The 15,904-nt window shown below is 56.6% G+C and overlaps 1 protein-coding gene across 1 annotated transcript in view; it reads right to left on the minus strand.

Moving 5' to 3' along the window:
• TNS3 (tensin 3) overlaps positions 1-15,904 on the minus strand; it is a 217,087-nt gene that overhangs the window by 15,484 nt on the left and 185,699 nt on the right. The window contains exons 22-26 of the mRNA XM_045052604.1: positions 10,933-11,104; positions 8,930-9,555; positions 8,092-8,178; positions 4,525-4,656; positions 616-711 (exon numbers count right to left, since the gene is read on the minus strand). Of these exons, the coding sequence (XP_044908539.1) occupies positions 616-711; positions 4,525-4,656; positions 8,092-8,178; positions 8,930-9,555; positions 10,933-11,104 (1,113 nt within the window). The remainder of the gene's footprint in view (positions 1-615; positions 712-4,524; positions 4,657-8,091; positions 8,179-8,929; positions 9,556-10,932; positions 11,105-15,904) is intronic.

Here is a 15,904-nt window from a genome sequence, read left to right on the forward strand (position 1 = left end):
TCAGGCTCTGTGCTGACAGCTCAGAGCCTGGAGCCTGTTTCGATTCTGTGTCTCCCTCTCTCTCTGCCCCTCCCCCATTCGTGCTCTGTCTCTCTCTCTCTCTCTCTCTCTCAAAAATAAAATAAAAACATTAAAAAAAAACAGCTAAGAGGTAAAGAAACTGTAAGTGACTCTCAGCCCAGACACACAGTCACCAATTTATAAAGAGTAAGTCGGCCGTCTGCTGAGCCTGAGGCCACCTCCGTGGACCCTGCAAGGTGCTTCTGAAGGTTAAGACAATGCCGTGCTTAAGTCTGCACGTGAGTCTGGCGTCTTCCCAGCAAGCCTGCGACGTCGGGGAGTTCTGGTCTTGCAGGGCCGCACTCCGGCTCTGACCCGGTCCACGCTCATAGCCCTGCGTGCCCACCAGAGCGTGGACATCTGTATTTCAGTCTTGAACCTGCTTCCCATCCGTTTGGTTTCGAGAAAGCTTTCAGAGCATTTCCATACCCAGTTTATTCCAGAGACGCTAAGGGAGTGAGGCACCCTCGGCGTGATAGCCCTGCCTCTTGGGGGCGGCAGGGGGATGCACACTGCGTGGGCCAGAACGGGGACTGTGCCCCCTCGGCCACTTACCGAAATAGGGCTCGTTGGGGCAGCCTTTCAACCGCACTCCCTTCGGGGTACACTCGATCAGAAAGTGCCGCACAAGCTCGTTGGCCAGATCTCCCGCTGTGGGAAGAGATTTAAAAGGAAAAAGAGAGAATTTAAAAACAGGAGCCCGGGAGGATGGGAGAGGGGGACAGAACACGGGCTAAAGGGAGGGGCCGTGGGTGGGGCTGTCCTGGGAAGGAGGGCGGAGCCCCCACGGGGACATGCCCGGAGGTGCAGGGGTCCTGGGGACAGACCCGCAGACGCTCTGCAAGAACCCCCAGTGCGGGGAACGAGTCAGCAGCTGCAAGCAGGAACACGGGCGTCTGGCACCTTCCTGTGTTATGTATGCGGGGTATCAGAGGGCTCGGGACACAAGGGGGATACTCGGGAGTGAGCCACTGAGAAGAGTTGGAGGAGCCAGTCTTGTGGGTGCGACTGACCCAGGAGACGCGTAACAGGCCCCCAGGAAGGAAGCCCCCCCCGTCACTGTGACTGCACAGAACACCAGTGTCCCCGCTGGTCACGCATCCTACGAGGAGGCGCCTGGTGAAAGCGCAGCCACACCGTCTGAGGGCAGAATACGAATAACACAGTAAACACAGGGAAAGAGGCGACAGTTCTGTGCCCCCTGTGCCCGCCACGGACCGCGTCTGCAGTCACTTCTGTTTCTGAGCAGGAGGCAGCCGGACAGCAGGACCCGCTGCTGGGGGGTCTGGTCCCTCGCCTTGCCCGTGGGCAGCTCGCACCGTGGTCCACAGACAACGGCGGTGACACAGAGACAGTGGGGCTGGCAGGAAGGGAAAGGGCCAGACTCCTCGAGAGGCAGCATGGCGCCTCATCTCTGAGGAAAATGATCCGCGTCTTCAGCACTGAAGGGGACACACGGCCCCAGTGACGAGTGCCTCGGAGGGACAGCCGGCTGCCCAGAGAACAGATCCGTCCTCGGGATGACTGTCGCTGCGTGGTCTCCGGGTACCACAGGCGGGATGCTGGCACGCTGAGCTCTCTCCTCCCAAACTTATCTGTGGACTACGGCTGGGCGAGGACAGGCAGCCTGCGGGTGCCGGTGACATTGTGCTTCATGCACCTGCTGTTCTGTGTCCTGTTTCGTCATCTTCACCTCAGGGCTGAGTCAAAGTCGGCCTGCGTGGTGGACGCACGCCTGGAGGTGAGAACGCACTCACGGCATCCTCTGTGCTTCCAAAGTGACAGTGTGACACTACGTGCAGGAAAGATGTTGGCTGGAAGTTTCCATGGAGACCGTCCCGGCTCTCCACCGGGACCTCATCTCCGCAGACACAAGATGCTCCGGTCCCCAGACTCTTGTCTGCTATGATCCTCACCCAGGACTGGTGGGGACACACGGGGCTTCTGGAGCTGCTCTCAAGGCTGAGCTCTTCCTTTTTTTTTTTTTTTTTTCTTTTTGAGAAAGAGACACAGAGTGTGAGCAGGGGAGGGGCAGAGAGAGACAGGGAGAGGGAGACACAGAATCCAAAGCAGGCTCCAGGCTCTGAGCTGTCAGCACAAAGCCCAATGTGGGGCTCGAACCCAAGAACCGTGAGATCATGACCTGAGCCAAAGTCGGATGCTTAACCGACAGCCCCCCAGGTGCCCTCAAGGCTGAGCTATTATACTTGATCTGCACGAAGCCTCCTCCCCCCTTGCTTCCAGATGCCACTATCCAGACTTGGGGTCTGTGCTGAGTCATGTGCACCCCCACCCACAGCCACCTGTGCCCAAAGGGACACCTGGGTTTCCCTCAAGCCCCTCGGTCGCGCCTGAGGCCGGACGCCTTGACTGCCAAACCTCACGTCCCTCCAGGCGCAGCCCTGAGGCCGTTTCTCCTGGAAGCCGTGGGCACAGCCTCTGCCCAGGATTTCTACACACCCTCTTCCGTCCTAGGCGCGGAATGTGGGTGAACCATGAGCTCTTCCCGCTCCCAGTGAGGCCAGTGCAGGGGGAGCTGCCTCGGTTTACTGCCTCTCGCCTCACTGTGCTTCCCAGATGTTGCGCTGTTTACAACCCGACGGTTTGTGGCGATCCTGAGTCAAGCCAATCCATCGGCACTATTTACTCGCTTTGCGTCTCTGTGCCACAGCTTTGGTGTTCTTGCAGTATTTCAAACTTTCTCATTGTTATTACGTTTGTTACAGTGATCTGTGGTCAGTGATAGGCAGTTAGCTTTTTTATCAATGAAGTATTTTTTCATTAAGGTACACACGTTGACTTTTTAGACTTAAGGCTATTGCACACAGAGTAGCCCACAGTACAGAGTAAACGTAACTTCTACACGCACCAGGAGACCAAAAAGCTTCTTGGATGCGCATTATTGCGATATGGGCTTTATCGACCTGTCTGGAGACGTGCTCGCAAGGTCTCCGAGGTGGGCCTGTGTTCATGCCCTGGAAAGCTGTCAGTGAGGAAAGACAGCAACAGATAGGAGCAGTCTCACAAGTAGAAAACAACGAATCTTGGGGTGCCTGGGGGTAGGGGGCTCAGTCAGTTGAGGGTCTGACTTGATCTCAGCTTAGGTCGTGATCTCACAGTTCGAGACATGGGGCTCCAAGTCGGGCTCAGCACTGAGCACGGGGCCTGCTTGGGACTCTGTCTCTCTCTGCCCCTCTCCCCTGCTTGCTCTCTCTCTCTTACTCTCTAAAACATCAAATAAAATAAAGTAAAATAAAACAATCAATCTCATAATATGAGCAAAAGCAGGTCACAAAATACACGTTAGTTTCCTTCTATAAAGTTGAGAGCAGGCACAACTATGGATTCCTATTTTGGCGGTTAATATAATTTAGGTGGTTAATAATTTAACCTCCTACTTACGAGGCTTCCCTGGGTGATCTGAACCGTGTGTGCGTCAGGAACGGAGGAAGGGACAGGCGGGAACTGGAAGGGACACGGGTGTCACTGGGGAGGGCCCGAAAGGGCACGTGACTCCCTACTGGAATGTATCAGCGTGAACTCACCAACTTTTTAAAGTGATACAGTCCCTCCTCTGGTCACTAGACAGAAGCAGGGACACTGTGACACCAAGAAGCCCACCCAGCACTGACACATTCTGGTTTCCAGGCTCTGTCCCCCAGCACACAGACGCGGGGACTTTTGGAAGAACGGCGGGGCAGGGAAAACTGGAGGTGCTCACGGGCCGACGGCATGATGTCAGGACATGGGGCCAGTACCAAGGGCCTCACGGAGCCCACTCTGGGGTGGCTGGAAGGTCCCACAACGAAGGATTATGACGCATGGGAGGGGCATGCAGGGGCTTGCCCCCAAGGTTGTCTCCTGGGCCATGGGAACGTGTGTGTTTGCTTCATGGTAACGTGTGTCCTGCACCAAGGCATCGCAAACTTCTCTGTGCCCTGGTTATGTTCACGACAAAAAGGGTTCCAGAGAGTAAGCAGATTAGAACACGGCCGTACATGGTTCATCAGGCCAAAGAAAGGTCATCTTATGACTCCAGGCTGACACCAGCATCACTTTTAATCCACCAAAATGCTCCGCCAAGAGTAGGCACAAGAATCGTGTATGCGGGACACTGCCTTTTACGAGGGAAAGAAGGAAAAGTGCGTGTTTCCACGCACTGGACAGATGGTCGGGAAGGACACACAGGAATGTATCAAGGTTCCCGGCGCAGAACAGGGCCCAGGGGCTGTTTGCTCCGGCAGCTGGACAATGGAACGCGTCACCTACTCGAAGCAATAAAGAAATAGAATTCACAAGTAATTATCGTCCTTGCCTGAACAAGGACGGCACTTAGTGGGCCACAATAGAAACAGACAGAAGGAAACCTGAGCGCAGCTGTACGAGTCGTCTCACTGGTGGAAACGTGAGCCACACACACTCCACGTGGGTTACTTCACCCGACGGGCCCCCCCGGGTCCCTACCTTTCTTGTTCAGCTGCAGGACGGAGGGCGGGGGAGTGGCCACCTTCATGGCCAGGCCGTAGGCTCCTCGGAAGGAGTGGCTGTCCCTGACGATGAACGACCCAGGCTCCTTGTCCTTCAGCATGGCGATGGCTGGGGAGGGAAGCAGAGAAACACACACGTCTGCCGGGGCCCCCCACGGCCCAGCAAGCCACCTCTGTTCACGGCCTTTGCAAACTGGGTCAGGGGGAGCAGGCCCGCGTCCCTCGGGGGGCGAAGGGGGGTGGGGCTCTGTAATGAGGCACAGTTTTCAAGGAGGGCCTGACTGCCAAGGACGCAGACCACCCCGCCAAATGTTGGCTCACGAAGGTACCAGTCATGGTCCCCGAGCTCTCCTGGCACACAGCACGGCCGTCACCCCACGGCACCTGTGAGCTATGAGGACCCCAGCTGACTGCCCAGGACACCGGCCCCCAGCCGAGGTGCCCGGCCCGGGTCTCCATACACACAACGTGGCAGGCAGGAAGGAGGCACGAGGCGGTCTCCCATCCCCGCCGGGGCCCCGTCCGGCACCCTCTCCCCATGGGGAGTTTTTCTCAGAGACTTTAGAGTGTGTGCTTCCCACGTAGCAGAAGGAAAGAAGCCTCTGTTACATTTTCCAAACACAAAAGGATGGGCTCCAAAAGTTACTGGACATTTAACGCAAATCCCAACACTTGCCTCAGGGGATGGCAAAAATGTGGCCGCACGTGGCCCTCCGTCCCCTGGGTCCACGGCAGCCTGGATGGGGCTGGGAGCCCCCTACCCACGTGGCCGTCATCAGCCAGGGCTGACAGCTGGGCCTGGCACAGCCATCCTCCCAACTTCCCGCCTGAGGCTGGGGGCTCACAGCGAATATGCGGCTTCGAAATCACACCCCTCCCTCCATGTTCAAAACCTGGGCCCCGGGGCCTGGGCTCGGGGTCCTGGAAGATGGCAGCTTGGGGCAGACGACAACCTGTTGCCCAGACACCGGCCAGAATGTCCGCTCGTAACCGGACCACATCTTACAACTTAGCTTATCGACTTGAGGAAAGAAAGGGATTTCAAGTATAAAGTGACCCAAAATGACAGCCACGGAACTGCCATGTCTGAAATGGAGCAGGACGTCCACGGGTGACATCTCAGCAAACAGCGCCGTGGGGCCCGCTGTCCGAGGCCCAGCTCCCAGTGAAATGACCAGGTTCCTCTTCTCTCACGTGGGACCGCGCCCTCCCCCGAGTCCAGGCCGAGGCCCCCACGCAGGAGCGGGCAAACTGCATGCAGTGGCGGCGAGGGCTGGGCTCTCCAGAAGGGGGCAGGTTTGGGGTGGCCCTGGGAGGTGCCTTTGCCCCTGCTGCCCGACCGTCTACACGGGCTCGGGGCTGCAGGGCAGGTGGGCGCGCTGGGGCACCAGGACCCGGCCACCAACACCAGCAGGCTTCTGCTCCTGGAGTGTTTCTACATCTGGGGGCTGACTGTGGAAGCGGGAGGAAACGATCCTTAGAGAATGACCTATTTTCAACTGTGATCTACCTCACAGAGCTTTTTCTTTCCCTTTTAACGCCGCGATCTTCCCTGGCTGTGGCGGACGGAGGCGCCCCAGCCTCAAGGGCACAGGGGAGGCTGGGTCTGCTCTGCGGAGGAGGGGGCGGGGCTCGAGGACAAGGTCAGACCCTGTTCTGAAACAGAATGAGCCAGGACACATCCTGGACTCGGCACAAGGCCCTGCCCAGAGTGGGCCTCGCTCCCCTCGGAAGTCGGTGGCGGGCAGTGGCTGTGTCCTCACTGTCTTGAGAAACCGGTGCTTTCAAAGCCAGAGCACGGGGGCCCAGTGCATCCTGCCAGAACAGCTGTATCTCATATCTACCTCACCTGGAGGCCCCGTTTACCCTGCGTAACTTCTACGTGCAGGTTAAAAAACTCCCGAGGCACCGACCTGGACAGGGGCGTATGTGACCAGTCTTGTCCCCAAAGAGGCACATCCCCACAGTTAAAACACAAAGCAAACCAGACCAAACTAAACCCACAGGCAGCTTTCTGCCATCTGCAGAAGGTGGGCGCTCAAGGGAACATTAGTTGGGGGTTGGGGGGGTGACCTCTACACAAAACACGGAGAACACAGAGAAGTTGTGCTCTGTGTGGCTCAACTGGGAAACTCCACGCCCAAGCGCACATGTGAACTATTTCAACATGAGGTCCCAGCAGAGAAACACTTGTACACGTGTGGCACAGAGGACCACCCCTGCATGCCTACCAGGCGCCCCCCCCATGCCCAACCTCTCCAGAACCTTCCAAGGCAGGGCCCTGCCACGTGTGTCCTATGGGACCACCTGCCTCTAGGGGGAGCCCCGGCTCCTCAGAAAGCCCACCCACCCACCATCCCAGGCTGGAGGCTGCACCAGCGGAAAAGGAACTCCACACAGAATCTTCTAGAACACAGTGCGTGACAGGCCCTTTTCAGACCGTCCCACTGGACCAGGCACTTAGCACTGGGGTTCATGGCCTCAGTCATGGGGGTTCTTGCACCACGAGCAGGGAGGGGACAAGAATGCGGCGCTCAGCCACACAGCACGGCCACAAAGGCCAATTCAGGAACTCGGAGGTCCCCCCAGGCCGCAGGCTCCCCCCATGCAACGTGACAATAGGTTCGTTGAGCTCGTGGGAAGAAAGGCACATTCTTACCGTGTTTATGATCCACTAAACTGAATACAAGAATTCCAACGAGAAAGTTGAACAGTGCCGTTTTCCAGCCACTTAACTGTTTCTCTCCAGGCAGTTGTGAGAACTAATCTTCAGGACGAGGCCTGAGGACTTTGTGCAGAAACTGTCCCCCATGTGGGCTGCGTGAGGACCTGCCCCTCATCCCTCCTCCCTGCTCTGAGGCACGCTGTCCCGGCTCGGCCCCCGGGATTTGGCTCAGACAGTGCACGTGCAGCCACATCCCTGCCTCCAGCGACCCCACCAAGCCTGCGTCAGGATGACAGCTGCTCACCCCAGGGGCCGCCCCCACCTCTTCCCCAGCTGGCCGCCCCCCTCCCGGACACCACTCCTGTGAATCTTCCAGGAAGAAGTGATACGTGACTTAGCTGCTCAAAAACACCAACGACTTGGAATTTTCCCAGCTGCCGCGGGGCAGGACCACAGGCACACACCGCGTGGCATGTGTGTGAGGCAGGTGGGGACGCCCACCACGGGCCCCCTGATTGCCTGTCTTTCCGCTGTGGACAAATGCACGTGCACAGAGGCCAGGGTGTTGGGGAGACTTCCGGCCTTCCTCCTTCCCCCGAGGCTCAGGGCCTGGACGGGGACACCAGGAACATCTCTGCCTGTGAACATCCGCAGTCATCGCTGCCAATGGCAGCTGGCAGAGCCACCAGAAAGCACACGGGCATGCTGCCATGCTCACGGGCAGTGCTCACGTCTGCCCAGCTCCCTCATTAGGACCGAGCCTCTGCTGTAAAAACCTAAAGGTGCATTTTCTGCAGAGGTAGGTGATAAAGGGCAGGCCTTGCTCAAGGCCATGAGCCCCGGACGTTCCCACCCCGGGGTCCTGTCCTGCCCACGCACCTTGCTCTCGGGAGATATCCGCCTTGTACCAGAATTTGGATGTGTCTTGGACAAAGTTCACGGACACATGTTTATCTCCCGCATTATCTGCAAAACAGAATGTAAAACCGGTCACTACGGAGGGTTTATGGCAACCGCTCACGTCTCACGGAACCAAACGTTCAAAGTCCAACGCGGGGCAAGGATGGGGTGTCCTGGGAAAGAGCGCCGTATTTAACTACGCGGGAGCTGGCTGGTGTGCGTCAGGGAGCAGGGCTTCCTGACCAGCGCAGACTTGGGGTGACACGGCGGCCGGCCCCGGGGAGCAGGAGAGACAGGCAGACAGAGTGGCTGGGTGCTGCTTAATCGTGTCAGTATCTTATTCTTACACATTTGAAACATTTCATAGTTAAATTTTGAATGAGTTCACTGAATTCGAAAAAGAAAGGGGGTAGGGGGCGCCTGGGTGGCTCAGTCAGTTAAATGTCCACCTCTTGGTTTCAGCTCAGGTCATGATCTCACAGTTCGTGGGTTCGAGCCCAGCATCGGGCTCTGTGCTGGCAGCTCGGAGCCTGCTTGGGATTCTCTCTCTCCCTCTCTCTCTCTGCCCCTCCCCTGCTCTCTCTCTCTCTCTCTCTCTCAAAATAGAAACAACAACAAAAAGAAAAATTTTCGAAGAACAAGGATTCCCAGTGGCAGGAGAAACAGAACCCACCGTGGGTCAGCGCAGAAGCAGAGGGAACAGAGACCCCACTGGACGGCTCTGGGCTCCGCTCTTAAGGCGCTGCCCGGACATCCCAGGGCCCCCGCCTCGCTGAGTGAGCGCACACGGGGCTCCCACCGGCGGAGACGTGCCTACCTGGGCTGGGTGCCACTGGCTCCAACGCCTTGGGGAAATCCGGGAGGATGTTGGGGAACGGGATGCTCATGGAACTCCCACTGTGGGGGCTGGAGAAGCCGCTGGATGAAGGGGAGGCTGAGCCCAAAGACCGGTCCCCCTCCGAGGCTCGCTTCTTCTCGGGTAGGGGCGGCTGCCCGGGCAGGGTCAGCGGACTGTGGTGGCCGCTGTGGCCCGGCGTCACCGTGAGAAAACTGGAGGACAGGAAGCCGCTGTCACCGGCCGCTGCTGCCGTCCGCGGGGTGCTGGGGGCCTGGGGTGTTCCATGGGAATGGACCAGCAAGGCCCCGGGGTCGTCCCCAGGGGCAAGGCAGCTCCCCACGGGGGCAGTGCCGAAGCCCAGGAAGGCCTGGCTACTCGGGGGGCCCAGAGCTTCAGGTGGCTCCGCCAGGGACAGCTGGTGGTTGTGGAAAGGGGCCTGGAGCTCGGTGGGTGGGAGGTGGGGCCGCCCGGGGCTGTCGGGGCCGAGGCTGGAGCCAGGGAACTCGCCGGAGCCCAGGACGCTTCCTGCCGGCCGGCCGCTCCCCAACAGGGCCATCGAGGCTTTGGGGCTGCTCTCCACCCATGGGAGCTCGGCGGATGGAGGGCTGTTGGAAAGACAGAGCAATCAGAACACTCTAGGAGATCAGCAGGGGTCCCCCAGGCGGCGAAGACAGACGGGAAACCGGTGCTGAGGCTCCCCCAAAATGTCAGCAGTCAGACCCGCCCTTCCCTCTTCGCCGCTCACCCCAAGATGCTCAGCCCCTCGCACCCGATCACACCTTCCCTGCCTCCTCCCTCCTCACTCGGCCAAGGCCTTTCTGCTCAAGACAAAACCCGGGTCCCCGGCTCTGAAGCCTCTCAGCCCCATGTCCAGCTGGCAGTCTGTGCCTGCCCCTGCATGCACGTCAGCCACGCAGTTCACTGTGTGCGGCTTCTGGCAGAATGGCTTCCCCAGGCACAAACCACGCTCCCCATTTTCTTCTTCCCCCTCCCCTGATAGCTAGCCAGGGCACCTGACTCAGTTTCCCCTAACCAGCTGATTAAAGGAGCCCAGTAGTAATATGAGAAGTTACCCTACCCGAAGCCAAAAATTCCAGGATGGAGGGAATCAGAAATTCCAAATTTCTGGAACTCCAGAAAGTCAGCTCCCAGCCAGCAAATCACACACACTCCCTAGCAAACACTTACTGTCCCAGGCATCACACCAAGTCCTCAGATGAGACCCTGACCCTGGTTTGAAGAAGAAGAACGGGACGCCTGGGTGACTCAGTCAGTTAAACGTCTGACTCTTGATTCGGCTCAGGTCACGATCTCACAGTTTGTGAGTTTGAGCCCCACATTGGGCTCTGCACTGATGCTTGGGATTCTCTCTCTCTCTCTGCCCCTCCCCTGTTCTCTCTCAAAATAAATAAGTAAACTTAAAAAAATAAAATAAAAGAGGAAGGAGGCAGAATCAAGAGCCGGGGCATGACGTGTCCTGGGGAAACACCAAGGAACCGTTCCTGGTCAGGGCACATGCAGTGGCTCAAGGGCCGGCCCCCACAAAGCACTGACGTGACCTCTCTTCCTCTGTGTGCCCCTCCTGCTCTCGCAATCCACCAAGGGGGTGTCGCTGGGCTTTCCCGAACACCAGGACAAACTCCATGTCCCCAAGAGCACCGCCATCCTGGCCGCCTAGGGAGACCAAGCCCGAGCACCCCTGCTCCAGGCTTGGCTCAGAGCACGCTGTCACAGGTGCCGGTCCTGAACTGGCCACTGTCCCCAGAGTCCACCTACCAGTGGGTTCCCTGAGCACATGGCCCGTCAACAGTGGGGGGACGCTCTCAGGAGTGTCTATCTGTGATTACACTTCTCAAGAGCGACGGTTCTCAGTGCACAGAGCAGCCGCGTGTGGGCTGCAGGCCAGGCCCTCCGCCCTCCCCTCCGTGGCTTGTTCCATCTGCAAGGGCGGCTCCGCTAAGCGCAAGGGCCCGTTTCCCTACCTCTCGCGCCGCTGGCCGGGGCTGCTGCTGGAGGTGGTGCTGGACGTGAACGCCCGCTGGAAGGAAGAGGGCGCGGCCGGCATGTCAGCCCGGAGCGTCGCGGCTTTGGGCCCGACGGGGCTCTCAGACATCCCCACAGCGCGATGCGGGATCTCAGGGCAGCCTCGAGGTTCTGCAGCGAGAAAACCAGAGTGGAGATGTGCTTACAGGCCTGGTCACTATTCTTCCAGAAGGGGTGAAATGGCTTCTGAAAATCTGTGCTGCAGAGGAGGGGCCCAAAGCCACTAAGCAGGGGTCACTCTGGTCTGGTGCACTCCCCAAATGCAAGACACGGACGGAACACGCGCCCAACTTCCCCACGCTAAGGTGAGCTGATGAGCTTCGTGCAAAGCTTTGTTCTGCCTTGCACACGTCATCAACATCCTGCAGGCGACTTTACACAGACAGACCGACCGTGATGATGAAGCCGGCTGGCTGTCACTTTAAAAAGGGGCTTCAGAGGGCACCTGGGGGGCTCAGTCAGTTGAGCACCCAGCTTCGGCTCAGGTCATGATCTCACAGTTCGTCGGTTCGAGCCCCGCCATTGGGCTCTGTGCTGACAGCTCGGAGCCTGGAGCCTACTTGGGATTCTGTGTCTCCCTCTCTCTCTGCCCCTTCCCCACTCATGCTGTCTCTCTCTCTCTCTCAAAAATTAATAAACATTGAAATAAAAGTCAGGGGTGCCTGGGTGGCTCAGTCGGTTAAGCATCCGACTTCGGTTCAGGTCATGATCTTACAGTTCATGAGATCGAGCCAGGCTCTGCGCTGACAGCTCAAAGCCTGGAGCCTGCTTCCGATTCTGTGTATCCCTCTCTCTCTGCCCCTCCCCTGCTCACACTCTTGTCTCTTTCCCTCTCTCAACAATAAACATGGAAGGAAGGAAGGAAGGAAGGAAGGAAGGAAGGAAGGAAGGAAGGGCAAGGCCTTCTCTCTGCGAAACAGCAGAAGAGACTCCACAGAAGAGACACTTTCCACAAAGTGCAGGCCCTGTGGCTGTGGCTCAGTGGGCACTTCACCTCCATGTGTCCCGAGTTGGTATCTTAGTCCACACCCTGGGCTTCGAGCTTCCTAGCACACGTCCCACCTCCAGCACAGCCCTGATGGCTGGTGTCCCCACCCCAGCAAGATGCAGAGACCCTGGCCCAGACCCTGTCACTCAGGGAGTGAGAAACTGAGTGCCATGGAAACCTGCTGTTTAACACCAAGCCAACACCTCCCTGGAATTTCATACATTTTCACGGACAAAATGCCCATCTGGTTATGGCCCGCCATCTCCATTATTTCTGGATATTTGTACAATCTTGCCTTTTTCGATATTTATTTTTGAGAAAGAGTGAGCAGGGTAGAGGCAGAAAGAGAGAGAGGGAGAGACAATCCCAAGCACGTTCCACACTGTCAGCACAGAGCCTGACGCAGAGCTTGAACCCACCAGCTGGGAGATCACGACCTGAGCTGAAGCTGGATGCTCAACTGACTGAGCCACCCAGATGCCCCACTTGCCTTTTTTTGTAAACTCAGCTTCTTAAAAAATCGACCATGGTCAATAAAATAACATTGTAAGAAATATAGGTTATTTTGCTTTCTGCTTTAGGACAAGGGAGACTTGGGGCACCCGGGGGGCTCGGTTGGTTAGGAGTCCAAATCTGGATCACAGTTGTGGGACTGAGACTCCCATTGGGCTCTGCACTGAGCATGGAGCCTGCTTAAGATTCTCTCGCTCTCCCTCTGCCCCCACCCCTGCTTGTGTGCACTCCCAGTCTCTCTCTCTCTCCCTCTCTCTCTCTCTCAAAACATATAAGTTAAAAAAAAAATGAGAGTTGATAAAAGCATAGTAAAGTCTTTAAAAATTCCAGATCACTCCTATGACTCATTTCCAGGAAGGGGATGGCATTAGGGCGGGTAATGCATCCTGGCCACAGACCGCTTTGAAGCACGTGGAATATAGGCTGGACCCAAGTCTGTGGTCAGGGCTGTGGAAGTCCCACTGATCTAGAGAGAGAAAAAGTGAGGTTCTGAGCCACTTGGGCAGCTGGGACTTGAAGTGAGCCCGATGCCTGGTCACCAAGGCTGAGGTAGCAGCTGGGAAGCCACAAAACAAGCAGGGGTTTGGGCAGTTTCACGGTGGGGCTCTAGGCACTTACCCAGGAAGAGAGGCCCTTGCCAACAGGGATTCCAGGTGAGGCCCCAGAGGGCCACGTCGTGGGAACACCAGCACCAGAAACAGATCAGGCCCACCTGGACCTACACCACCCTCCACAGCCTGCCTGTTTATTGATCAACTGATTGATCCATCCATCTTTCCATCTATCTACCCACCCACCTGTCTAACCACGTATCATCCATCCACCCCATCATGCATCTGTCCATTCATCATCCATTCATCCACCTATCCATCAATCAATCCATCCATCTGCCTATCCATCCATCCATCCATCCATCCATCCATCCATCCATCCACCTATCTAACCTAACCATCCAGCCAGTCGGCCAGTCATCTACCTACCTATCCAACCATCATCTATCCATCTACCTATCTAACCATCCATCATCTATCCATCCATCCAGCTACCTAACCTTCCATCCATCCTTCTATCCAGCTACCTAACCATCTGTCCATCCACCCTCTATCCATCCGTCTATCTATCTATCTATCTATCTATCTATCTATCTATCTATCATCGATCTATAATTTCTGGACACAATTCAAATATTTAATTTAAAAAACCGATCAGGGAGCACCTGGGTGGCTCAGTCGGTTAAACATCCAACTTCAACTCAGGTCATGACCTCGCAGTTCGTGAGTTGAAGCCCCGCATCGGGCTCTGTGCTGACAGCTCAGAGCCTGGAGCCTGCTTCAAATTCTGTGTCTCCCCCGCTCTCTACCACTCCCCGACTTGCATTGTCTGTCTCTCTCTCTCAAAAATAAACATCAAAAAAAAAATTAAAAAAATAAAAAAAACCAATCAGGCGAGCCAGGTAACAGACAAAGAAATTTAAAACAAAGACAAAGAGAAAGAGAGAGAGAACACTCGCAGCTATACATATGTCGGAGTTAAAAGGCATACACGCTTTAATTAAATGGAAATTGTTTCAGAAAATGTAAGAGAATTTCACAAAAAACCTGGAGTGCATTAAGAATAATCCAGTGTCGGGGCACCTGAGTGGCTCAGTCAGTTTAAGCGTCTGACTTTGGTTCAGGTCACAAACTCCTGCGGTTTGTGAGTTCGAGCCCCACATCGGGCTCTGTGCTGACGGCTCGGAGACTGGAGCCTGTTTCGGATTCTGTGTCTCCCTCTCTCTCTGCCCCTCCCCTGCTTGTGTTCGCTCACGCACGCGCGCGCACTCGCTCTCTCTCTCTCAAAATTAAATAAACATTAAAAAAAATTTAGAAAGCAATCCATGGAATCTAACCAAGATAAGTAAAAACAAAACTACACATTTTCACTTAGTAGTCAAACTTATTAAAATCAGTGACAAACGTTGAAACATAGCACCTTGTGCAATCCTGGGAAGGGGGAAATGGAGGAACTGATTTCAGTGGTTTTTACGCACTCAGTACACTTTTCTCTACAGAGAAGCCCAGCACTAATGTATTTTTTTCTAAGTTCATTTATTTATTTGTGAGAGAGACAAAGAGAGCACAAGCAGGGGAGGGGCAGAGAGAGAGAGGGAGAGAGGATCCCAAGCAGGCTCCCCACTGCCAGCACAGAGCCTGACATGGGGCTTGAACGCACCAACTGTGAGGTCGTGACCTGAGCCAAAACCAAGAGTCAGACACTTACCGACAGAGTCCCCCAGGCTCCCCACTAACGCTGTACTTGTACAGACCACACTGTAAGTCCCTGAGGACTGGCACTCCTGCATCCACAGAGGCACTTGTGGGAAGGACTGCTTCTGTCTGCGGGAGCTGGAGGGCTTCCTGGAGGAAGCATGTTTGATGGGAGCCGGGAAGGATGCGGGATTCCAGTAAAATGGACACTATGGGAGTGCTGTGCACCTTCTGCGGGCTTTGTGTGCACAGGGCAGGGCAACCCCACTGCCCCCTGCCGGGCCCCCACCCCTGTGCCAACGTGTCTCACACCTGCTATGAAGTAATGAACGAGGTAGGGGTGGCTCCGAAGTTAAAGGAAAAAGTCCAGGGCAGGATGTGGAAACAGCCCCGGGGGCTGGCCTGAGGACTCAGGGTGGTGGTCCTGATCACCCCAGGCCCGGCCAAGGAGCAAGCACCCAACTCTGGAGTCAGAAGACCTGCTTATCGGTAAAGGCCAACATGCCCGCATGAGGGTGGCTGGAGCCTGGCGGGTCACGCAAGAGCATGCACAGCACCTACCCCCGGGAGGTGACTCTGTCACCAACGGTGCTCTCGGTGGTCCTGCTGCAGCCACAGGGGCACACGCTCTAGTGTTGCCGTGCCACAGCAGCCTCAGGAATCCCACGCCACAGCCGCGTGGCGCCTGAGATCGGCACCCCCGGGACCGAGGCAGGAGGGAGATGAGATCCCGCTTTGTTCCCGTCACCCCGTCCCCGGTTCCGGAAAATAGCAAGCTCAGCGCTCCCCATGAAAGTGGCTTTGTTCACAACTCAGCACCAACCCTGGGCAGTGGCTGGGTTTTGTTCCCTGCCCTGGGCCACAGAGCTTAATTAACCCTCAATCTGGAGAAGGGACAGCCAAAGACCTCAGCGTGGGGACACTGGCTTCCCGGCCACATTTGCCACAGAGCCGGGCCCTTCTGTGTGCTCAGAGACGCATGCACGTAGCTGAAGGTGGCCTCACGGGGCTGCAGGGCCCCCCACACACCCAGCAGGAGTGGGGCCTCGAGGAGAAAGGGCACGACCTCCATCCTCAGAGGTGCGGGGCGCAGGCCCGTCCCTGTGGGACATCCAGAGAGTGTGACACAGGAACCCCACGGGCTGGAGAAGACACTGGAAACCT

This window comes from Felis catus, chromosome A2 (genome assembly GCF_018350175.1).
Source record: "Felis catus isolate Fca126 chromosome A2, F.catus_Fca126_mat1.0, whole genome shotgun sequence".
Lineage (NCBI taxonomy): Eukaryota > Metazoa > Chordata > Mammalia > Carnivora > Felidae > Felis > Felis catus.